The sequence below is a fragment of the Accipiter gentilis genome, chromosome 7 (assembly GCF_929443795.1).
Source record: "Accipiter gentilis chromosome 7, bAccGen1.1, whole genome shotgun sequence".
NCBI lineage: Eukaryota > Metazoa > Chordata > Aves > Accipitriformes > Accipitridae > Astur > Astur gentilis.
The window spans coordinates 36,000,215-36,025,293 of record NC_064886.1 but is presented as its reverse complement, the minus strand read 5'-3'; the positions used below and the strand labels follow the sequence as shown (position 1 = coordinate 36,025,293).

Genomic DNA, 25,079 nt, shown 5'->3' with positions numbered 1-25,079 from the left:
GTCCTCTCAGCAAAGGAAAAGAAAATTAGATAATATGGTTTCTGGATTTAAACCAGCAGATGACTAGGGCACTCTGAACTGCTAAGAAATATCTTTTGCTGGTTCTACCTACAACTGGGCTCCTTGCCTCCAGTGATCCTCTGAGTCAGCCTTTTACTTCACTGCATTTCCCCTCATTGAGGCGATCTAACAGCAACACACAGCATATCAAGTTGAAACACCAACCCTCAGCTTTGCTTCTATTCACCAGGGGCTGGGTGCATAACAGCTATTGAGCTCAGACCCCGAAACAAGAAAAGGGATTTCTTACATTGCTCCTAATGATTCCTCCAGTTAATTCAGGAATGGCATTGATAGTCTCCAGGGAGAGCTACGCTTACTTTTTCTTAGCTGCTGGCATGACTGCTGTAAAATAAAGGCTTTGAAAGAAAGTATGGAAGGGGAATCTTTACACTAATAGAGAGTCCTCAGGAAAAAGGAAAGGTATATGTTACTCTATATCACTACAGATGTTCCTCAGGGATCACCAAAAGGCTTCTCAGATACATAAGTATTTGCTTAGAGATCTTTAGGAAAATTATCTACATTTATTTTCAATGCCACATGCCCCATACATTGCTTTCAAATAATAGTTACCTTTACATACTACCTAAAATAATTATTGCAGGAAATTATTTCTGTAATGAAGCTGACTGCTTCACATCCAGATTAAATTGTGCAGCATCAACATTCCTGACTTTTCCCAAAAAAACCCCACCAAAAACCAAACAAAAGACTCTCAGCTGTGAAGTCCTTGGTCTGTTGCACAACACATTATGCCTCCCTTCTTTTCTTTCACTGTACTAGAATAGGAAAAAACAACTTTTAAACCAGAACTTTTAAGAAACAGAATTTATGCAAACTCCCATTATTTTTTTTTACACGCAAACTGATTTTTTCTTGTGATTACTGTCTATGTGTATTTATTACATCCTAAAAATACAGAACTCTCCAGCAGCTAAAAAGCCAACCTCTCTCAGATGTAATTCAGTTCATGAGGTATCACACACTTCGGCTCCAGAGCTCTTACTGGAAGCCTGCAGACAGTAAAGGAATTAGTCCCAAGGTATTTCTCATTTTCATGGAAAATTATTTTTAATTTTTCATTACATGAATCCTTGGTAAATTGAGGAACATCATATGAGGACGTGAAAACAATAAATACACCCTTTCACTTTACTGGTCGAAAGGCAACATGTTCTGTCACTTTCGGGAAGTCACTACTATCTGATAGCTTTTCAGTGGCCTATGGGAAATATGGTTTGCCAAGTTCAGAAAGGACAAACTTTTAGCAAAAAACCACCATCACAACTGGCACTAATTGGTAGTTAAATTGACAACTGGAACTGAAGAACCCTGACAGTACCAGAGATGGGCCCTACAGGTAGAAATTGAAAACCATTTACTAAAGCTATGTTGGAAAGACTAAATGATCATAGGGCTCCTGCAGAATATCATGTGGAAGGCTCTACTTAATTTTTCATACTGTCACTTCAGCATTTTGTATGCACACTTGGAAAACATTTCAATTAATTGTGAGAAAGATAAAGTGCTTAGATCAATATATTGAACAAGAGTTACACAAGCTTCTAGTTCTTCACAAACAAAAAAATTCTCAATATTAGCTACTTTTTTCCGGAAGATTAGAAATCTTTGTGGCTTTAGAAAAATATGACAAGGAAATTTGAGTGAATAATGTTAAAGTAACATCAGGGGATTCAAATGCCTAAGCACGCACAGTGTAATCATGTCCACAGTATATACCATTATTTTTTTCAAAACACAAACCCCAAACAAAACCCAGCCCAACTCTTTGAAGTTATTCTACACTTATTGCCTATGAAGTCTAAAACTTAAGATGGAAATTACATCACAGAGGTGTTCCCACTTCAGTAAAGAAAATATAGATAGCTCAGAAGGTGCCTGGTGTTTTGCAGCTTGACCCTTCGGTATGCAGGATTCATAACTTGACATTATAATGCATTTCTTTAAGGGCTTTCCACATTAATGGCCCATACTGGTATGTGCCACTTCTTTACTCTGTTACTTTAATAGCAGGAGGCAGAAATAGAGGACACATCTGATGAAACGCGTCTTTGAAGTTATTACCAGTCCAGTTGTATTAGCTGACATAAGTGTTTTAAACTGTGACTCTGCTTAAATTGTGTTTATATCATGCCCATAGACTGGAGATGAGGGAGCATGAAAGCGTTCAACCTTACTCAGAAATACACAGAAATGAGATTTTCAGAGTCTGAAGATAGGTCTTTGTTAACTAAGAGAAATCAGTAAAATGATTTTTGCACTGTATTAGAAAATGTAGACACTGTTGGCTCACTTCAGTCAAACTGCCCTTTTTTAAATTTATGTGTTCCAAGAAGAAATTTCTTGGAACTTGTACTTAGTTAAAAAGAAAGAAATTAAAATTGTGCAGACTCAGGAATATTTGTTTAAAACCCACTATTTTTATCAGGCTTCTATAAAATGTTGTATTCTATATTTATTGTCTTTGCAGCAACATTTAATTAAGAAGAGTTTTTCTCAGAGCTACTTACACTCATGCTTACTAAGCTGATTTAGACTATGTACACGGGAGCATTCTATGAAGTATACAGTCATCTCTTCTCTTTCAGAAGCACACAAAAGGCAGGGGGAATTAGTATTTTCCATAAAGTATACAGTAGCAAAATAAATGATACATTTCAGCTTCTGAGAGTTTATTAAACATAAGTAGGAAAATTAGTGTATAATTATGGTTGCAAAACAACAACAAAAATCTAGGGCTCAGAAAGCTATGTTGACTTTGGAACATTTCAGATATTGAATATTTTATGGCATGCATTTAAATCATAGATAGCAAAACATACAAGTGTATATTAGAAGAAAGAGAGGAGAATCTATATAATACGGTGTTCTGATTTCTGCTGTTCTGTGAAAACTTTAATGTAGGACCATGTTATATCCTATGAAACCTATGCTAGGGCTATACTACACCTATATTTCACAATTATTTCTTCTATTCAGGGAAACAACATGTAATTCATCCATAAAGTAAAGACAGCCTTATACATTTCTGGTTTGTATCACTTGAGTACAACAGTATTTTCAGGCAGCCATTATAATCACAAGCTCAATGCAGGAATAAAAAGGAAAACATATGGAAAGAACTTGTTAATTAAAACCTTGTTTACCTGGCATATATGTATCACTTGTACTCCAACAGAACTATTTATAATTTTAAACAAGTAAGATTTTACCATTTCCTTGTTAAGAGAGAAAATGTATGTTGGCAATGAAATCAAAGATCACATAAAGCATGTATAATGTAGAACATACAGCTTGAAGCTATTTATAAGTGCTCTCTGCATTTCCAGGTTCGGTTTTTACAGTAGCACAGCCTGAAGCACTTAACTGTGAAAACATGATGCCTCTCTACTGCTCCTCCTACAGGAAAATTATTTCTCCTCTAAAGGCCTGAACCTAAGCCCCATACACCAAGGGAAAAATCTCCATTGCTCTAAAAAGCAAAAGTTGCCTAGCTCTCTCATCCTACAAGCCATACAAAAAAAATCTGCGTTTAACAGAGTGAAAAGACACATACCGTGTAAATCAGAAGCAAGGACGGAAAATTCCACAGTCACAGATAAAAAAAAGTCTACTTGAGACTCCACTACACTGAAGAGTTGACCCGGCCACGTTCTTTCAGAGTCTCAGTAACTTAGTCTGGTTTGTTTCCTTCCCCTGCCCAGGCTTTTATGAGCAACTTCCCAAGAGCTAGCACAGCTCTTCTGCTGACCATATGCCACAGACGTGGCATAGCAGTTGTGCACGTGACAAGTGCTGGTCTTCCCTGGCTCACTTTACAAATCTCTCATCATAGAGACTGTGTGCAAAGTATGCAATATATTTGGGACTGGAAATAGGCACATTCAAAAAAGTGTGGGGAAGGTTCTGGGAGAAAGCTGGGACCACTGCCAGAGGAGTATCATCACAGAAACAGCACCAATCTGACTGACCATTAGTGTTTTTTTGTGTCTGGACCTAACCGCTGATTCATTTAATGGTAAGCCAGGGAAATAAAAACAAACAAACAAACAACTATTGTCACCCTCATTCCCTCGTCTGTTCTTTCCTTGCATTGTACTTATAAATGACAACTGTTAACACATTAACTATCCCAGATTTTTGCTTAAAAACATCATTAAACCGGGTCCTGTCCCACTGAAAACATCAAAACCAACACATGTTCCATAAAACAGGAGTTACAATTATATACCCAAACCCTAGTTTCCTAATGCTTTTTAACTCCGTTATCTATTTCATTGTGAATTCGATGGCTGTCTCCTGTGAAAGAACAGTGGCATTTCCTACACCACAGATTTCACAGCACATCTGCCATGGTGCTGTAAATGCATGCAGAGGAGACTAAGAAAATGCAGCAGTGTATATCAAGTAAAAGTTCTATCTAACTAATCAAGTCCACAGGGACAGCATGCAGTGTCACAAGACATATCACTCTACACTTGAATGAGGTTGTCAGCCACTGGGAGGCCTGCAAACTGCTGACAGCAATATGCAGTATATGGAGTGTTCTAAAGTAGATGCAGTAGCTTTGTAAAGTACGTACCTGCTTCTATGGATGAAGGAAAAAAAAAGAAAAAAGAAAAAAAGACATAAAGTATGAAAGGGTATTTGTAAATCTATCTTTCTGTATTGTATTGCTGTGAACAAAACCAAACTCATTTGAAGTATGTCACACAAACATGAAAAAGGTTACTTTGTAGGTTTCTCAAAATGCATATATACATTTCTACATGTACAGATCAAAACAATACAGAATATTCCAATACCATGTGACAAAATAAATGCAATATTAATACAGACAAAAAAAGAAAACCTAGAATGTTTGTAGCATTTTACAGAGAAATCTCATAAATTCAGAAATCACCCTAAGAGATAAGTATTCATACATTTTTTACAGATGTGTGAACTCAAGTAGAGGGGCTTATTTTGTTTGAACTTGATCCTACTGAATATAATGATGAAAACTGACATTAGAAGTGCATATTGTTCAAACTCGTAAGAAGTTCAAGAATGAAAGCATAAGTTTTTCTCCACTCCTTTACTCAAGTCATTGAAGAAAACCACCATGCTTTGAGAAGTCACATTAAATCCCCCTATTAGTCTCACCCCACATTCTTTCATTTATTAGAGTAAATACATTTGGAATGCATTTATTAATATATATTCATGCAGAACAGCAATGAACAAGTACCTTTGAAGAGTGTGCAGTTGTATTGCCACACTTAAAATTCTGAAGAAGGGTCTTTATGCCTAGAAGCTGTTTCTCCTGGAGAAACTAAGCAGCCTAATAAATGATAGTACATTTCTCTGCAAATCCTGTCTTGCTCAACTTTCTCTGTATTTCAGAGACTTTGCTATGAGATCTTTTTAACTAACAGAATGAATGCATAGACTCTATATTCAGGCTTTTCTTTAGAAAGCGATTTGTATTCTTGTTATATTTATTATAATTAACCTCAATTTTCAGTTTTATTTTGCCGATGTACGTTTCAATTCCATTAGAATCAAATGCTTCTACTCAGTGCCTTTCTACTCGCTGACATGAAAAACATTATTTAAGTATCAACATTATTCTGAGCAGTTCTTAAGACCTGAATTTTCAGTGGGCTTTAAAGGTATATTTGAGAACATACATCAAATTCCGCTTGTGTATATATTATTTCTGTTTGTGCAAAACCTTATTTTTGTATTTACTATCTAGAGCACCTAATTACATGTTTGTACAAACCATACATGACTATGAAAAGTACCATGTACTCTACAATAGTGTAGGAAGAGACAAAAACTGCAACCAAAACTTACATAATTAGATTTGCTTCAAGAATGTTCCCTTTGAAAAAATTAACTGTCAAACAATAAATTTGTTTGGAGATTATACCAGTACTTTGAATGTATAAAAAGCACGTACAAGCAACACTGCCTCTATAATGGCACAAAAACACATCTATGCCCAGAAAATGCAGCAGGCAGGTAGCACACGTTTGGTATCATTCTTTCCACAATACTAAGCCTCTCTACATTAATTCACCATATCTTATTTTACAGAGCACCCTTCATGCAAAGTCTGGGGTGGGGGGGTGGGGGAAATCAAGGTTAGTCATAGCACAGAAAAATAGCTGATAAAGAAAGCCACAGAATGAAGGAGATACTCCAAGCAAATCCATTGGCAGGGGGCAAAATTGAAAGGTTGGAGGAAGAATATAAGTAAAAAAAGAGATGAGGAGGAACTAGGTAAGTGCAAATCTACTGCGAGTTCTGAAAAGGAGGTTATTTTTAAATTGCAACAGATAAGAAAACCAATGAGCATCACAGAGGACAAACCATAGCCCAACTCATGGAGAAGGAGAGCATTTTGCTTGTGACATTCTGTACACATCTGAGTTTTGGGAGGAAGGTTTGTCAAGAACAATAATTGAGGGAGTTGCTGCTTTATAGTCAGGAAGGATTAAGAGCAGCTCTGAAAGATGTGGAGTACCTCTGTTTCTACTGGCTACAGCAGAGTTTGAAAGCACCTATAGTACTTGTAAACCTTAGGAAAGAAAAATAAGTCAGAAATATGGATGATTTTTCTGGAGAGAATGAAAAAATACAGACAAGAATTACAAGAATATTTTAAGCCAATTTCCATGAATAAGCCAAGGATTTCTCCCTATAGGAGCAAATTTCACTTTTTGCTCATTTCCATCTATATCATGCAGTGTTTTAATTATGAGGCAGTCTCAACAAATAGATTGTCACAGCATTTTAGGGTAGCTAATTCTAGTCAAAATGCCAGCAGAAGATGGGATAATGTCTTTATTAGTTTGGCTCTAGTTTAACGCACCCACTTCCATTCACTAATGACTTCAACAATTCAGGATATTTTGCCCATGAAAAAAACCGTAATATTGTAAAAATATTAAGACTTGGATATACCCTAAAAATCAAAGTACTACAAAGTACAAACTCATGATTCTCCCCAGCTACTCACAACCAACTCAAAAATCATTGAAAAGCTTGACCAAAATATTCTAAAAAGAATGGGTTGGATAAAATATTTTAAGATCTGAAATAAGCATATCACTATCTCTCTGAAATTGAGATGTTGCTAACCACAGAAAACCAAATGAGAACAGATATATAATACCTGATATAAGTATAAATTCACACAGTGCTCAAGAGTCACTGGATAAAAAGCTCATTACACCTTCTGACCCTAAGTTTCAACTGGAAAGTGGCTACTAGGAAAAATTTAGGAATGCACTTGATCTGTGCTCTCTTCAATAATAGATATAGCTACTGACAGCTATCAATAGATATAATGTTGACAGTCCCTATATTATACTATATGTTACTCATTTACCAATAACACTTCAAAAATTATCATGAAATTAACTGATATCCATTATTTCTGTTCTCCAGATTTTTTTTATTGTTTTTTACTCAATTTCAGTAGCCAGGTAATATGACAATAATGTACCAGGTTATTCAAAGGCAACTGAACTTTAGTGATAAACAATCAAGGTATTTATAACTGCTCACTATAGGCCAAACATGCATTTAGGAACAGATAATTTTTTTCTAAGAATAATTCTAAAGATAACTCATTCCTGATGAATGCAGATGGCCCATGATCTCTTTTTAGGGAAAGTGCAAGGCTGATACACTGACTGGGGGTAATATACTGAGCTACAGAATAAGCTAATGCATGGCAATAATCAAAGGTTTAAGGCAACAGGCAAGCTAGGACACATAGAAAAACATGATAATTTTCCTTGTGTTATCTTCCTAACTTTGAAAGTAAATTGCAAAATCTGTGGCAATAATGTTATTTCATATGTGTGTTTATCAGAACCTCCCTGTAAACTAGTACCTTGTAATTTGCTGTATATACCACACTTCCCTTTTTGGTTTTGTTTTTAAAAATTCTCAGAGCATAAATAACTTCTGTGTAAATCAGGCTGGAGATAGAAAATAGCCTATAGGTGTAACAACCTTTTTGAACGAATGAATAGGAACTTATTACAATAAGCTGCTTTAGTGAAAATCTTTAGCTGACAGAAGCGAAGAGCGGTGACTAACGATATTAAAGAGAGGATGTGCACATGCTTGTGTATTTTTGGCAAATAGAATATGCATAATTTTGTTGTAAATAGAAGGTCAGCTAACCAGGAAACCATATCCCTAAAATGAGGTAAATTTAAAGCACAAAGGTATGGATATTAGAGAATTTCAGAGTAGCAGAGCACCTCAAATTTGAATTTCTTAGAAAAGTCCAGATGACTGAAGACCTTCACATGCTATACATTTACATACTCAAGAGAAAAAAAAAACAAATCTTGCCTTACCCGGCCAACTAGTATTGGTTCAGGTCCTGAAAATTCTTCTAATACAAACATTTGATTCCAAACCCAACCTCTCTTGGAACGGTTCAAAACTCTTTGTTCTTCAGTTAGCCTTTTTAGTCCTGTACTTGATCCACTTGGTAGTACTTGAGATTGATTCATTGGAGCCATATAAATGGAAGGAAGGACAGTAATCCATAATATTATTAATGGAGTCCATGTATCCATAAGCATTTCCGTTAGTCTTTCTGGCATTGTACCACAAGCTACGCAAATCACCACAGAAATGAAATTATTATTTTGCTTTCCTCCAGACTGTAGCAATCCAATTCATCATGCAGTACAGAACATTTACTTACAGCTCCTCCATGTGTACAGCACAGTCAACGTAAAAATAGCTTAGATTATAAAAACATGATCCATTGAGTTTTCCAGTCATTAAAGATTCCTGGTGGAGGGAAAAAAAAAAAGGTCAAACCAGTGACTAAAGAGTTTAGGAAAGCATTCAGAAAGATCTTATTTACTTTTAGATCACATATTAGGTTTTAAATTTGTAGCACATAATATTAGTGACTATTCAATGGATTAAAAAAATAAAGTGATCTGTGAATTCCTTCATTGCATGAAATAGTGAGACAAGACCCAGATAAATGATTACACACACTCAGGAAAACATTTTACTTGCAGTTTGTCTTAGGGTCTGAAGAAGCTCCTGGCCTTCTTGCTAGCCTGTACTTTTTTATGTAGTCAACTATAAATACTTGGCATGTCAAATAATAAAAGTCAAACAAAATAATGTTCTAGCATAGAGACTTACTCTCTTTTCCTCCACAAGGAAAAAAAAAAATTACTTCTCGTAAGTGTACAAGTCTCCAGCAGTACATCCGCATTTTAGTAATCATCTAGCTGCAGCAGCACACAGCTCAGCAAAAGTGTCACAGGCCAGCAGAGGAACAGGACTGGTAAGTCCACTGTGAAATCCATGATCCCCAAACCAGACCACTACCAGAACCTAAGTAAGCTCATTTATGCATATCTGCACTACAGAGTCTTAGTGTCCCTCTCTCACTTTCAGAGAAAGCAGAGTCACATTTTCAGACATTTTCTTTGATGGACACTTGGGAGCATTTTGTCCTTCTTTCCCCACCTACCCTTTCCACCCATTAGGCAGCCACATCAGTTTCATCTCAGTGTAAATATTCCTTGAAACGCACAAGCAAGTTAACATAGTAGGGCTTCCTAATGCTGCACTGATTGGCAAAACCTGAAATGCAGCCATGGATCACTTAGAAAGATAGATGGGACATGGCTCAGAGAGAAGGGCTGCATTACAACTACACTGATAAGGTTGGAGTTATGTAAAACGATTCCTGATATATTTTCTTTGATTAATATCCAATCAATCAATTTCATAAGAAAGCACTATATACGAGATAGGTAGAAAGGTCTACTCTTAAACTATGTCCTAAGCTGGGTTTTTTTCCCCACTTTAAAATGAGTTCTAGTGTTACACGTTTATGAAAATCTTGGGGGTTTGTGTTTGTTGGTGGGCTTTGTTTGAGTTTGTTGGGTTTTTTTTTTTTTTTTTGGGGGGGGGGGGGTGTGTGGTTTTTTTTTTTAGGTTCATACACACTCATGGAAGGGAATATCTGAAAACATGAACAACACCAGTAAAAGTTAGCTGTTATTTTAAAAGCAAACAATGTAAAAAGTAATTTTTTTTAAACTTCAGTAATTGCCAAAGCAACTGTGAAATCTGTTGCATGAAAATCTGAAACTGTGAGCAAATTGTCTTGTTAAAAGGGAAGAAGTGCTGTTATCAAACTAAAACTCAATATCTCAAGTAGCATGGAAGAATGGTAAGCTAATAGCGCAGTGCTTTGACAATGCATCAAGAATGAAGTAAATATCCATTACAGAAGTAACTGTGGCTTACAGGCCTCATCGCTGACTGACATGGAAAGAAAGAAGTCAGAGAATACACTATGCTCTTGCAATGAAATTTTGGGAAAAACATGAGGGAAGTAAGAGAGGCCTTCAATCTCTCATCATTCTCTCAATCCCAGAAGAGGATGAGGAGCAAACAGTCTAATTGACTAATTGATGGTCTGGGGAATTAAATGGAGGTTACTACTGCTGCTTTATGGCACATGTTAAAAAGATAGATTTCCTGGGGCAAGTTTGGTGGTAGAAGGTATCAAAAGAGAGAAACAGCCAAACTTTCAATGAAAGTGGTTAAGTGTGTTTGTATGGGATCCTTGTGCATATGGATTTGCGGGTGCACATGTCTGCCAGGGGACAGATTTTTTCCGATTTCTTCATTGGAGCAAGAATTGAAACACAGGAGAAATAGAACCACTATAAAACAGAGTAATAGACATCATTTTCAAACAATATCCAGGATTAAATTCAAAACTGGGGGCATAAACTGAAAACGCAACTTGAGAGTCCTTTTCTGTAGCTGAGTTTTCAGTTTTTATATACAAACTGATTTTTGACCCCAAAATAGACGCCCACCAGAAACAGAATAGTACGTTCTTTGTCCAAGAAAGCCTTATAAAAAGAACCCAAGTGGGCCATGACAGACTTTCTTACTCTCCCAGTACAATTAGTATAGTTCTTTTTACTCACAGGACCAAATAATAATAAAGCACTTCTTTTCATAGTCAAGAAGCTTTTTGAAAACAATTCCTAATTAATCTACACAGGCTGCCTTCTAAAAGAGATGAAATAAATGAGATAAAACAATATGATGCTCACAGAAACATTTCTGTCTGAAGAAAGAACAGGATATTTGTTTTTCAGACTGCCACTCTGAATCCTTGGCAAGCATTAAGCTCATTTCAGTGCATCCCTCCTCAGTTCCTCCCCCAGACTTCCTGCCTGCTACTCTTCACTTCAATCAAATTTAGGACCTATCCACTAGCACTAACGCGTAAGATTCCCTGTGGCTGGACCATCCTCACAATAGCTCCCTATTTAGCAATACCTTAAGGCAAACAAGAGTCAAAAGCACACCAAAAATATTAATAATGCACATGCCATTTCATTAAACCCAACTCAATGAAATAACCCTGTGAAGAGTAGTTACGTAAGCTCAATGAACACAAAACTGTGAGATTCTCAAGTATCAACAGGAAAGTTAGGCAAGTGTTAGGCAGTGCAGGGTAAAGAAAAAAAATCCGATGGGGCTTTTTCATGTGTTAGTGTACTGCAGGGGAACATGATCAAGTGCGCAACAGTAGAGTTGGATACATTTCTCTATAGTTCAACTTAGACTGGTGGAGCCTGTTGAGATTTATTTGAGAAACAGACTCTCATTTGGGATTCACTGCTCTATCAGTTGAATTGTGGCATTTACTTTGTGCAATGCATGGAGATAGTACTGTCCCCAAATTTCTTTACCAAATTTGGAAATAAATTTTCTTCTCCATTACTGGGAGCAGAACACCACGTTGGTTGGGAGCTGATGGAAACCATTATTAAATACTTGGCCCTGCAATTTTTATATAGGCTAATATGAAAATCAAGAAATGCCTGGCAGTTAAATTATAATCCTCTGGATTAGATGTGTAGGAAAAACTGATATGGCTACTGAATCAGGCTACTATAACAATATTAAAAAGCTACACGTAAAGGGAGATCTGGCAATCAGGGAAGACTGGCAGGTGAGGCACAGTAGCCTTTCCCCTTCTTATATTATGCCAGGGTCTAAAGAAGCAGTGAGTATAGAATGACAGCAAAATTATTCCAGTGAAGCCAGGACTACCTTTTGCTAAGCAACCAAAAGAGGACAAGCACACAGCCCTTAAAGAGTGTATTTCCAGCCTCATAAAGATTTTGTTGGTGTTGATAAAAGTTGCTTCAAATTTCCACATATTCAAATGGCCCTGGGCTGTTACCTTTAACAAAACTTCACTGCTCTTCTAAGTGGTTTCCTTGTATAGTGTATGATATATACAACTATAGATACAACTCTAATCTAGCATAGCTGTTGACAAAACAGCTTTAGTTCTTCCTTCATCCCTGAGAGGGGAAAGTGATGTTGAAAATATAAAGAATTTCTTTAATGTAGCAAAGAGAGGAAAGAAAATGTGACACTATGTCAGGTAGCAGAGATTCAGATAGCTGTCCTATGTTTCAAAAATATAAGACTGTATTCATAAATTTGGTTGTCCATGGACAACTTATAGAGAAATACAGATAAAGCTGAGTTGTTTGTTTTCCACTTACGGTATGTGCTGATATAGTTTTAGAAAAATATTATTCTATTAATAGCAACATCCATCCTGGAGCAATACTCATACAACTCTAGGCCATAGAGTGCCTAAGTTTTATACAACACAGAAAGTAATTACAATGAAGTAGAAGTTTATAACCTAACACTAGAACATAACTATCATACCAACTTTAGAAATTAATGTAATACACACTGCAATCTCTTTTGAAACTAAAATCTATGTAGATTACTTGTATTAGTTAATTGCCTGCTTAAAGTTAGAACCAGGTATGACAGCAGATAGTTATAGTAGATGTACTAACTGATGAGAGTTCTCATTTTGTATATGAGTGGTGGAAAGATTTATGACAGCTAGTGTCTCTGATGTAACTAATTTTGCTACATGTATTTTAGAATCATGTTGTAGCTTTAAAAGGAGAACACTGGAATGCAGTAGATTATTAACCTTTTTAACAAAAGTTAATAAAAGTAGTTTAATAGATAAACTTCTTAATGAAAAAGAAGCATGATTTACACCATGATCTTAGTTTAAAAGATTTTAGAGCCACTCTAGCATTTCTTCACATGAGACACAGAGGGTTGTCTTAAGAATCGCAACAAAGTTTTTTCTTTATTTCATTCTGCATTTACCTTATCCTTCATAGTGATGATATGCAACGGAAAAGCCCTTTGACCTTGCTATTTCATTAGGGTGTGTTATTCAGGTAAAAAAAACCCATGAAATACTGGTTATTTAAATAAGTTACAGTAGAGATGCCAGACAAAATTTGGTGATCTTTGCCTAAAGCAGATTTTTGGTAGAATTTTCAGTATCTTTTTTTTGTGTACATTAAATGACCCCTTAAGTATGCGTTCAGAAGACTGATATCAGACTGCCACAACATGAGGAGGTAAACAATACTTAAAGGCAATGGATTTCTAGTAAAGAAGTTTTAGATAACTTCATGCATAATCCCTACCTTTAATGCTAATTCAGTATAAGCAAATCCATATTACAATACAAGCAGCCTCGAATAATTGATGAGGGGCGTTCATTTACCGATCACCTAGAGAGTTCCAACTAGCACTGTGTGACAGCAGGCAGATAGTCTGTGCATTCTGCATGCTTCCTTTGGAGCCTCGAAATTCCACCCGATCCATGTGGGCTCTCATGTCCAGAAGAATGAATTTAATTTAATTTCAGCCAGAAATAAGGATTCTTATTCCTGCAAAACAGAGCTGTGGGTAACAGTTTTAATATAGGTTAGAAAAATAAAATAGGAAGGTTAATCAGGTGTCCTTGACAAAAATTTACATCTTGTGACTTCCTTTATCTAAAATTCATGAAGCAACAATGAGTTTCTCCTTACACTATCACATGTTTCCCACAGCTCATGATCAGGAATTGTGTTTCCCCTGTCAATAGGTCTGCAAAATTGGGGTCCATTTTGACAGCCTGTACACAGGTATAGGTATTTTGTACCTTTTAGTGCTTCCTTTCTTAACATCCAAGCAAATTCCTTGTTACTGTTCAAATTACTTTTTTTTTTTTTTTTTTTTACCTCTGGCCATTTCTCTCCCTCCAGGTTTTTTTTTTGTCCCCACAGTAGCTAGAGTATCTTTTGGAGTTTTTTTTGACTTCACACTGTTCTTCCTGTTCCTTAAGCTCTTTACATTTACTTATACTACTGCAGGTATTGGCTACACTATCACTTATGCTTCCTAGACCCATTTCTCAAGGATTCAGACAGGGTCCTTTTCCATCAATAGCAGCAACGTGATGCAAAGCCTTCCCACCGTGAGAAGTACAATTATCTTTCCTTCATTGATCCTCTTTTGGCAGCACAATAGAGCCTTAAGTTTTCAACAGTAAAAATATAAGGCCTTAGCACTCCAGTCTCACTCGCAGGAATAATTCTTACTTATAAGAGAACTATGGTAAGGATTTTAATTTGCCATTAAAGCAGAACAAAACCAAAGTCCATCAGAATAGAACTATCAAGACACCATAACCAACAAATAACTATGTCATTCTTGCCCGCATAACTTTTCTACATACTCATTCTGTTTCCAGGAAATATCAGTTATATTGTATCTGAGCTGGACTTTAAATTACCTTGGATAAGGCATCATTCTCATGTTTCCGCTGCAAAGGAGTGAGTATTTCTTGCCATAAATAATAACTGCTATTCTTCAGCAGATTACTCATTTGTGTAAAGATTACTCACATACCCCCAAAAAATTAAAATTAAAAAGCAATTCTCCGCTTCACTGCAAGATGAGGAGGGACCGAGGCTGTAATCAGACATGCTACTATGGCAGTAGCTCATATCATCCTTGCAGTGCCCACTGCAAAGTGCCACTTGCATGCATGCCCTGGCTAGACTTTACTGCCTCTTTTATCTGCCAGCATAACTGTATACGTAGTCACTCCCTAACCCAGTTCTGTCAAACTGATCTTGTTAACTTAAACGCTTTTAATAGTAAGGTGTTTTTTAAACCAAATCATTTTGACAGAGCTGGGTTAGGTCATTGCTCATGCTATTCTTCCACCAAGAGCAATTTTAATTTAAGAGGTTCTTGCCCCCACCCTGCCCCTGCAACACGCCAGCTGCATGTTTCCAATAATTCATCTCCATTCCCATTCCTTTCTTCACTGCAGTTTACTATCCCTGCAGATGTGCTATTTGTAAGCCAGATCAGTGAAATGTGGGTTTAAAAAAAATTGCAACCCCCTGTTTCAGGAAGTCTTTTCCTTCAAGTTTATAACCCAGATCATTGCACAGCTAAAGAGTCCATAAACTACAGGACATCAACAGAAAGTTTTGAAAACAGCTGTGCTGCCAAAGAGCGTATGAAGTTTGACTATATGCTTTAGAGAGCAGTCAGACAAATAGTTGAATCAACAAAACTGGAGGATAACTTCTGGAAAAGAGAAGAGAACAAGCAATTAGGGACAATGAAACTACTTAAATAGAACTCTGATGGACTACTGGTATGCGACTATGGCAATCTGATGTAGCTCTGTTCATTGACGCTGGCAGATTTTAGGGATGGAAACGTCTCCCACCATCTCAGCTGCAGCCAGGCGGCAGTCAGATGTGCTGTTCTGAGAACAGCCTGTCAGGAGGGGAACTCCCAGGGATCCTGACCACGAGCAGTACACACCACCACACAGTGGAGAGGGGCTGAAAACGGCAGCGAGCCAGCAGCCAGATTCTGGGCCACGCATGTTGCAGGCATTGCCCCAAATCATAATTGTACTTTGTAGCTGCTCTAAATTTCACTGACTAACAGTGATTTTAAGGGACTGTTATGTCACCTGGAGTTAACTGTAACATAGAAAAGCATTAGCCACACATCCTTTCCTTTGGCCAAGCACCTGAAATTTCAAAGGAAGGAAAATGAGATGGGAAATGTTATGCTAACTCTGCTATAGCAGCAGGGTGACATACACTTGAAGTATACTTTGTGCTGTCAGAGATGTGCAGGAGAGGATCCTGCCAATACAAGTACAAATCAATTGTCCAGGTTTATTTTGATATATTATGTGTGGCAATTTGCTTATGGCTGCTTGGAGAATCAAAGGCAGTTATCTAAAGAATTACTTATTTCAGCAACAACAGTAACGGGCACTACCTTTCCCTTTCTTTTGGTCTTAGCTGTTCTGTCCTACACAAAAACGCACAGAGTGATTCAGTGTGCAAAGATATATCACTTGATTTTTTAAGCTTAGTCATACATTGCTACTTTTTATAGTTAAAGACATCTGAACAGTTCTTTAAGTTATTGCATTCCTAAGCTTGCGTCAAATGCTAAGGGCACAGTTTTTGTCAGTCTGCATCGGGCATATAGCTGATGGAATCCATAAACTTGCGCTGAGGAACGAAACATAGACATGCAGAAACACACAGGCAGGTACGGAAATGCAACAGCTTCTTCAGTATTTAGACCTTTAATATTTATTGGGTGATTTATTCATCTATCTATAAGATTATTATTGGCAAAAGCTGGTTACTTGCATTTTAGGGGTCTGTTTCAGAGGCAAAGGAAGGGTTAGAAAAGCTTTTCTAAGATAAATTCATCTTCCTCAATTTCCTTACTCTTTTGCTTTAACTAGGAAACACGACGACTGGTGTTCTGAGGTAGAGATGAGGCTGCAAAAGGATATAGGTCATTACACAACTTGACTAATGCTTTGGGATAAAGAGACAATGACATGTACATTACATTAGAAATATATCTACTTTAATCAAAGTAACATATTGTAACAAATTGTCTGTTGTTCTGTGATTGCTTAAACATAATACTTTATCATATCTACAAAGTCTATTTTATGTTAGTGGCTACCTAAATATTCTTTATACATTTTTGGCAAATATTTACTTTCAGGAAATCCTTTAAAAAAAAAAAAAAAAAAGAAAAGAAAAGGGTATCCTGGGCCCTGAGATGTCATGCTTCTTGTTTAACTTCTATCCGGATCAACAAAATTTCTTATTTGGGGACATTTTTGTTACTCTTCAACAGTAAAAACAACACGGGCCAACTTCAAAGCTGCCAAGTCTCTGATGCTTTGTATATAAAGCTGTCAGTCTTTCCAGAAGTGTTCACTACTTTACAGAACCAGAATGCATTTAAAAACCCCACCAAGTGTGTTATTAGCACTTCCAAACTATTTTTTCTACTTTGGTATTACTTGCATTGTGTAGTGCTCAGGAATTCCAGTCATGAACCCAACTGTGCTACGTGTTGTACAGATACAGGACAAAGAGGCAGTATGTGCTCCACAGTTTGCAATTGAAATAATATGACTTGTTTGATTGCATTTCCTCTCCAATTAAATGAATATCTACATTTTAGGGTTGGGGTTTTTTTTGTTGTGGATTTTCTGGGTGGCTTATTTCTTTTTCATGACAACTGATACTGAAAGAATACGCATTAAAGTGACAATATAGCTATTTTAGATCTACTATAGAAGAAAAGGTATTTGCAAACTTCCCTTTCCACTTCTTCGACTAAGAAAAAAGATTTGTTTTCAGGTTTATGGGAGTCAGATATTCCACTGATGTGTGTCAAAGCATTACTTCACCTCACACCGTTGTGCTGAGAAGCTCATGATACAGGCTCAAAACAGAGAGGGAAGAAAGTAAAAATCTGTTTGAACAACCAAGGTGGTCCAGAAACTTAAACATGACAAAAATAGTTGTATCTGCATTGTTTTCATTCTATAGTAAGAGGAAGAAATGAACTGAAGTAATTTTTATTCTCTACAGTCCACTGATTAAAGTGATTTTCCTTTGACTAAAATAGAACTGCATTACATATAGATTTAATAGCTTCAGCTCATGCCAGCCTCATCTCTCAGACTGATGCTCATTTTTACGAGGGTGTATTACATAATCTGAAGACCTGTATCACTTGGGGGGGGGGGGGGGGGGGGGCAGTTGTGCACAACATGAAGAGACCTCATGAAAAGGCAAACAGATTGGCCTGAGACTGAGAATTGGGTGTTAACCATGCTCTGCCTAGGGCATCGTTTATCATGAGAGTTTCAGCAGCTGGGATGTGCTTATCCTGTACTTGCTAAAAAATGTTTAAATATTAATGGAGAACATAAATATCTTGCTTTATGGGCTTCTTTTTCAGTCATTTTTGACTATACAACAGAGCTTTCATTTTCATTGGTTTTCTTTAAAGAATATTAGGTATTCTCTACATAATTAAACAAAACAGTAATTAAGGAAAAACTCACAAGTTTTCCTGGCATATATTCTGACTAAACTAAGAATATAAAGTTATGACTGGTCATGATGATTTAGTGAAAGCTATATAAATTATCCAGCCATATGCATAAATGGGTGTTTACATTAAAAAAAATCTTGAAAATGGAAAAATGTGAACATAACTGGACTTTTCTAATTATATACAGTACTGCTCCAGTAAACTTACTCAAATCTTTCTTTCTGAACCTTACAAAATTAGAAGTGAAGGTCTTTAATTTTGCCTCATTGAATCTGATGGCAGTTTTACTGTCAACTTAAATGAGTTGTTTAGAAAGAATTAAGGTCCTCCAACATGAACTTACTACTTTTGTAGTTGCCAAGCTGAGGTTTTTATTTTGGTGGTGGGTTTGGTTTTTGGTGTTTTGTTTTTTTTTTTGTTTTTTTTTCATTTATTTGTTTGTTTTAATCTAACTTTTGGAAATGCACAAAAAATAAAGCCCACAGACTAGAATACAGAACTCAATCTAAACTTCTGCGACATTAAGAATTAAGTACTGATGATCTGTTACTTAAAAGGCAATCATAGCTGTTACATTTAATCTATGAGAGGTTCACATCTAAAGTGTTGCTCAGTTGCAAAACTCAACTAATGAAGTGCACTACCTCTGAATGCATACAGTCCATTTGCAACAGTATTTAGGGGCTTTGATATAATGATTTATAGATATATAAATATTAAAACCCCATAAAAATATAAAATATATACATATATATGATAATCAGTGACTGCAAAGGAAATTGATTTAAATAGTTACCCAAGATCCTCAACTTAGGCTGAGCATTGCTTCCCAGGAGGAAGCTACTTCAACCAAATGTACACCAAATTAGAGAGTTGAAACTGTGAGCTAATGACTACCAAGACTGACTGCTTTCATGATGTATTGAACTCCCACATCCACTTGCAAAGACCTAAGCAAGACACACTGAGAAACACCTTTCTGAGCTTGTCTATGACATAGGCAGGGTACAGTAGACACTTACTCACGGAAGGTTTCACTTACTCAGATCTAGGACTGGCTGACATTACTCATTTCAAATCCAAGCCAAGACGCTGATCATTCTCAATTTCAAATGATTTTCACAAGACACATCATGCTCAACACCTTAGAAAACCAATTCTATGAGCATTATCATTGCAACTCAGATAAAGACTACTCTCGTGACTAAGGCAGCCAGAAACCAGTCTCTTGCCTGGAGTCAGATGCTTTAAATTTAAACTCTATCTGTTGGTAACTGAACTGGTTCAGAAATCATCTTTCCTTTTCAGCTTCCATCCAACACTTCAGATACCATCAGTACCCAATATTTTGGGGGAACAAAATTTTATTAATATAGTTAAAATGCCACTGCATTGATGTTATTTACTTGGTTGATAAAATGAGAAACATGCTGAACAGATTCCAGAACAAAGGGCTCTATCTGGGTGAGGGGGGGAATATATCTGTATACACATACACACACATACACATTTGAAATCTCAAATTGGACTATTGGACTTTATTTTGTTCTATGTCTATCTACTGCTCATATAGTTATGTTCAGAAAGCTATGAAGTGAGCCACCTTTTCTATGGCAACAACACTAAGAAAAATGTTGAGTTTCCATCATCTAATTTAATTCTATTGATGTGATCTTATGGTAGCAATGATGCTTAAAATGTTCCAAGCTCAAAATGCCTTCACATTTCCCTCCCACTGAAAGAATTTCATTTGTATTATTTTAAACTCATAGTTGAAAGACTCTTATGATACAACTATAGTGTATACTGTAAGCATAAAATTATCAATATTGATGGTATATGCAAAAGGTCAAGCTTTATCAATATCAAAATGGAAAACGGAACAGAAAAGGAATGCTGCTAAAATATACAGTGAGTTATGGTATTAGATATGCTATAAAAATACCTGTTTATACTATGTAGCATAAGCTACAGCAGTTGCTTTCTGTTACAGAGTATGCATAATCATCACTTAGGGGTATGCAGCAGCAAGAGCTTAAAGTACACGTTCACATTTCTTTCTTGCTCATAAACTTAGGAGGTCAGTATTTTTTCCCCTTTAAAGTCTCTGAAGCTTTGAAAATGAAATTATCTGTATGTATCAAGGGTCAGGTGGGTGGGTTCCAGGCTCCTAATTTGGCTGAAGAAGTGCCAGCTGAAGTCTGTAGGGCTCTTAGGTCTTCTGAAATGAAGATTTTTAAAAGATGAAATCTGTGACTGCGCAAGAAGAAATAGAAATAAAATTCAGAAAGCACTTCAAGGGGTAATAGACCTAAATCTATATCCGTGGCTGATTGCACGTTTTTACTTGTAAAGCTCTGTATCCTGAAGGGAGTACAAGTATATTATTTGTAGAGAAGACAATGCAGCATATGTTAATAGTGATCCAAATGAAGTGTCCAGAGATCAATTACTTTATTTGGTAAAGGTGCAGTATTATTGGAAAAATTCTAAAGATTACAAATGACAAAGAAAGTAAATTTAAATCTGATTGGGGAACTACTTCCCCCTTTACAACTCTGTTTTGGACTTCAGTAGCAGGAGCTGACGGGAATGACTAAAGTATATTGAAAAAGCACTGAGCGACTTTGTCTAAAGAGGATTCCACCTCATCTCACAGAAATGAAAACTTTTTTTTTTTTTTTTTTTTAATTTCAGTGAATGGTGTAAAAGGAGTAGATGTCCTATACAGAGATACTTATTAAAACCAGTTGCATTTGTTAAGCAGGCACACATACTTCTTATCGATTTTTTTTAATATTGAAGAAAATGTCCAAAGTTAGTTTCTTGGCTAGCAGCCTGCTCAGTTAAACTGCTCACCTGTATAACTCAAGAACCAACTTTCATGAACTACTTCAATCTCTGAGGATACTGAAGGCCCTCAGCTTACAACTGGGCATGGAAATCAAAGTTCTTTATAGTCAGGATGCAAGTTTTTAAAAAAGGAGGGAGAATTAATAAATAGCAAACCTAGGAGGAAGCTATTAGAAAGCTGTGCTCATTCTGTATGCAGCAAGGTAGAACAACAAGGCTAAATGAATGAAAACTTTAGACCAGAATACCACATAATAATCACTTCCCTTCTTAGGGTTTTTCTGTCACAAACATTAATACAATTAAGCTGGGCAGTGACACTCCAGAGACCTTTTGGGTTTTGATGTTACCACGTTTTATGGGTGTAGAATCTGATAATTTCACAGGTATGCAAAATAGTAACTTCTTCTATCTGCTTTATTATTCTATTTAAAATGGGGAAAACATACACTAGGGCAATTTTTCAGTCTTCTGAATGTATTTATTATTTACTTATATTTACTGAGAAGCCTATTATGATGTCCCTTCTTGTTCCTAACAGTGTGGTATTGAACATAGAGAAGTAATATAATTCATACAAAAGTACTGCATATTTCTCCTTATCCTTAAAGCAGAGAAACTCTTGAAGAATTTCCACAAGAGGATGAGTGAAGTTAAGAGGATTCTTTATCTATAGCTTTGGTAGTTATCAGCTCTATTCTTTAATTGAAACTGAAGTGAGCAGCTGTTGGCTTCCCTTCTATTAAGCACTAACATGGTAGATTTGAAACAATAAACAGTTAATGTTATTTGATTTCTTACAATCAGCACCGCCCATAAAACATCTGGCTGTGATACCCAGAGACAGAAATGGGGAGCCATTTATGCGATCAAGTTGGCTGTTTAGAAGTGTCAGCCTTTATGAAAGTTGTACAAGTATTTATTCCTACCTTCAGAAGACAGACTCGTTTGCATGAAACAGAGTATGTGTGTTTCTGCCTGTCTAAAAGAGAGGAAGAGGGAGGGAGAAGTGAGGGTATAGAGTTTGATACCTGTTGGCAACATGAGCAGGTTTGTGTAATGCCGTTATGTGCCAGGTTGGATTGATTCCACTCTATTTAGTCTGGTGTTAAATGCAAACTGTTTGAATTGAGACAGATTCAAGACATGACTGAACAGCAATGAACCACAAAGGAATTCCTGCCTATGTTAAGTGGTGTCACCTTCATGGCGGTAGGCAGTGTCTAAATAAGGATTTGAATTAATCTCTTCTATAATAACCACATAGAAACTGCCATAGGCTTTCTGTGCTGAAGCTTTGCAGTGCCTCCCAGGCTCCCCAGCCAAGAACCATATACAGGTCTGATACCGTCTAGCAGGGATGCTGTCTGACAGCTCAGGGCTCCCGGTTGGGATGCTGCTACCCAGCAGATATTATAGCCAAGCTGAACGTAAGGATGTGTTACTCCTCTGCCTTCCTCAAAGAGAAGATGAAGCGTTTAGTGAAACAGCCAGCTTCAGGGGTCGACAGACTCCTGCATTTCTTCTCTGGGAGCCTTAGCAGCGATGCAACTAATGAGTGACTGGAGCTAAGGGGCTTTCTCCCTGTCTGAAGTTTCAGCTGGGTGCATTATCTGTTTAGTCAACCAAAGAAAGAGAAGGAAAACAACTTGTGGGACAGGGATGACTCCTGGCTAGTTATAGCTAAAGATTCTTTCCCATCTCAGCTTTTAAGAGGAAGAGCAGTATTTCTGGGATGCTTTCCTCTCTGAAAGTAGGAAAGGAAGCTATCGTACCATTCCTATTTATTTACTTATGGGGTACAAAGCTTTGGGGGGAGGGAGGAATGGTGATAAATCAGGGGGATTTCCACCCCCCCATGATTCTTCCAGCCACCTCCTCCCTCATTTACATATCTGGCTGGTGGGTGATTTTTATTCTCAGCACGAAAACTGCAATCTATTTCAATGCATGAATGCAGCCCTGCATCTACTCAACACAGTGAAATAGCCAGAGATTTATTGTACTAAATAAGAAAACAAGGAGAAGAAATGGGTTCTCCAGCCTTAGAAGCAACCCTCTGTGATCCAAAGACCTCCTGATCCTTTAAAATGGGGGGTGGGGGGGGAGAGAAGGGAAGGAAAAAAACCCAATCCTCCCCCCAAAAAAAACAAAACAGGAGGAGAAATAGCTACACCACCACCACTCCTCCTCCCAAGGGAATAAAAAAACCCAACCAAACAAAAAAATTCCTAACTATAATCCCATGACATTTTCATTATCAGGAATTTCAAAACATCGGACTTAACGAGCCACTACAGTTCAGCCTAATACCGTACCTATTAACGAGGAAGGCACTCACACAGTGCACCTTGCAAGAACACAGACACTAAGTCAAAAAGAAATCTACAGAGAGACAGCCCTCTGCCAGTGAGACATAAATAATATTAATAAAACGAATACTCACTCTTTCAAGGACCAAGGAAACCGCTTGCTGACAGCCACTTCACGCATGGATTGAAAGGGTGAGGTAAAAAACATTAGCCAGTCCCTGTGAACGGGCAGGGTTCTCCAGATTTTCTTTTCATGCTTTTTGAGGCTGCTGATGCTGGAGGAGATGCCGGTTACTTAGCTTCTCGGGTTTCTGTGCCTGCATGCTAAAGTGCAGTTATTAATTTCTCCCTTCGCACAAGCCAGCGGCAGCAGCACGTCTCCAGGAAAGCAGGGATATTCCAAATAAATCCACTAATTCCGGGTCTGAGCGCTCCAACGTGCCTGCCTGCCAAATGTAACTGTGAAGTGATGTGGAAAAGTGAGCTGGGAGCCTCCCCTGACAGCTCTTATTGGGCTGATCTCGGAGGCAGGTCTAGCGCTTGGAAATTCATGTAAGCAGTTTTGGGTGGTGGTTTTTCCCCCCCTCCCTCTCCTTCGCACCCCCCTACCCCGCCTTTAACCCGGTAAGCACACAACTTTTCCACAAACCGTGGAGCCACTCGTTCCCCGGAGCCGCCCGCACCACCAACTCCGAGCCGGGGCATTTCCCTCAGGCCGGGCGGGAAGGGCGCGGGGGCGGGCGCCGAGGCGGCACCCGCCGAGCGGGGCGGGAGGGCGCGGGGGGGAGGCCGGGCTCTGAGGCGCGGGGGCCACCGGGGAGGCGCCCGCCGGGGCCCGGGCAGCGGAGCGGCACGGCAGAGCCGGGACGTGCCCGGAGCGCCGGCAGACGGGCAGCGGGAGGGAGGAAGAGCGGCGGCGAAGCGCCGCGGGGGCAGAGGAGGCGGGAGGCGGCGGGCGAGAAGGGTCGTGTGTCTCCCCCCCTCCGTCCTCTGAGGCGATTCCCGCCACCCAGGGGAGGCCGGGGCCGCCGGGAGACGGGCAGCGGACACGGCGGGTTGGGATCGGGGGGTTGCGGAGCGGGGAGGGCGGCAAGAGCCCGGAGAGGGCTGCGGAGGGGCGGGCGGCAGTCGCTCGTCTCCGTGACAGACGCCGCGGGAGAGAGAGACGGACGCTCCGGGGCCGGGGAGGGCATCCTCTAAAAAACCCTTTTCCAAACAAACCCTAAAGAACTGCAGGCATTTAAATTCTCTCCCGTACTGTTTTAAAGCCAAGGGTGGCAGTCAAATTATAAGCAGGAGCCTGAAGCAGCCTAAACGCAGGACAGAGCCAAGACCTCCACAGAGCAAGAGATGGCTGAAGGGCACCCACGGTACAGTAAGTTGCTGACCATCGTCGTTGTGAGTGACAGCGCTCATACGCTGCACAGCCCCGGCTTGCGAAGTGCTGGGAAGAGGCTGAGGGACCCTAAGCATTGAGGATCCTCAACTGCCTTCGACTTTAAAGAG

General features: G+C 38.2%; 1 protein-coding gene across 4 annotated transcripts in view; it reads right to left on the bottom strand.

Annotated features, from left to right (window-relative positions):
- CDH8 (cadherin 8) overlaps positions 1 to 25,079 on the bottom strand; it is a 389,193-nt gene that overhangs the window by 126,252 nt on the left and 237,862 nt on the right. For 3 of the 4 annotated variants that reach the window (XM_049806244.1, XM_049806246.1, XM_049806247.1), the window contains exons 1-2: positions 23,708 to 24,134; positions 8,451 to 8,895 (exon numbers count right to left, since the gene is read on the bottom strand). In XM_049806244.1, coding sequence (XP_049662201.1) covers positions 8,451 to 8,702 — 252 coding nt within the window. In that variant the 5' untranslated portion in view covers positions 8,703 to 8,895; positions 23,708 to 24,134. Of the gene's footprint in view, positions 1 to 8,450; positions 8,896 to 23,707; positions 24,135 to 25,079 lie in introns of those variants that run through there. The other variant, XM_049806245.1, reaches the window with a different exon arrangement.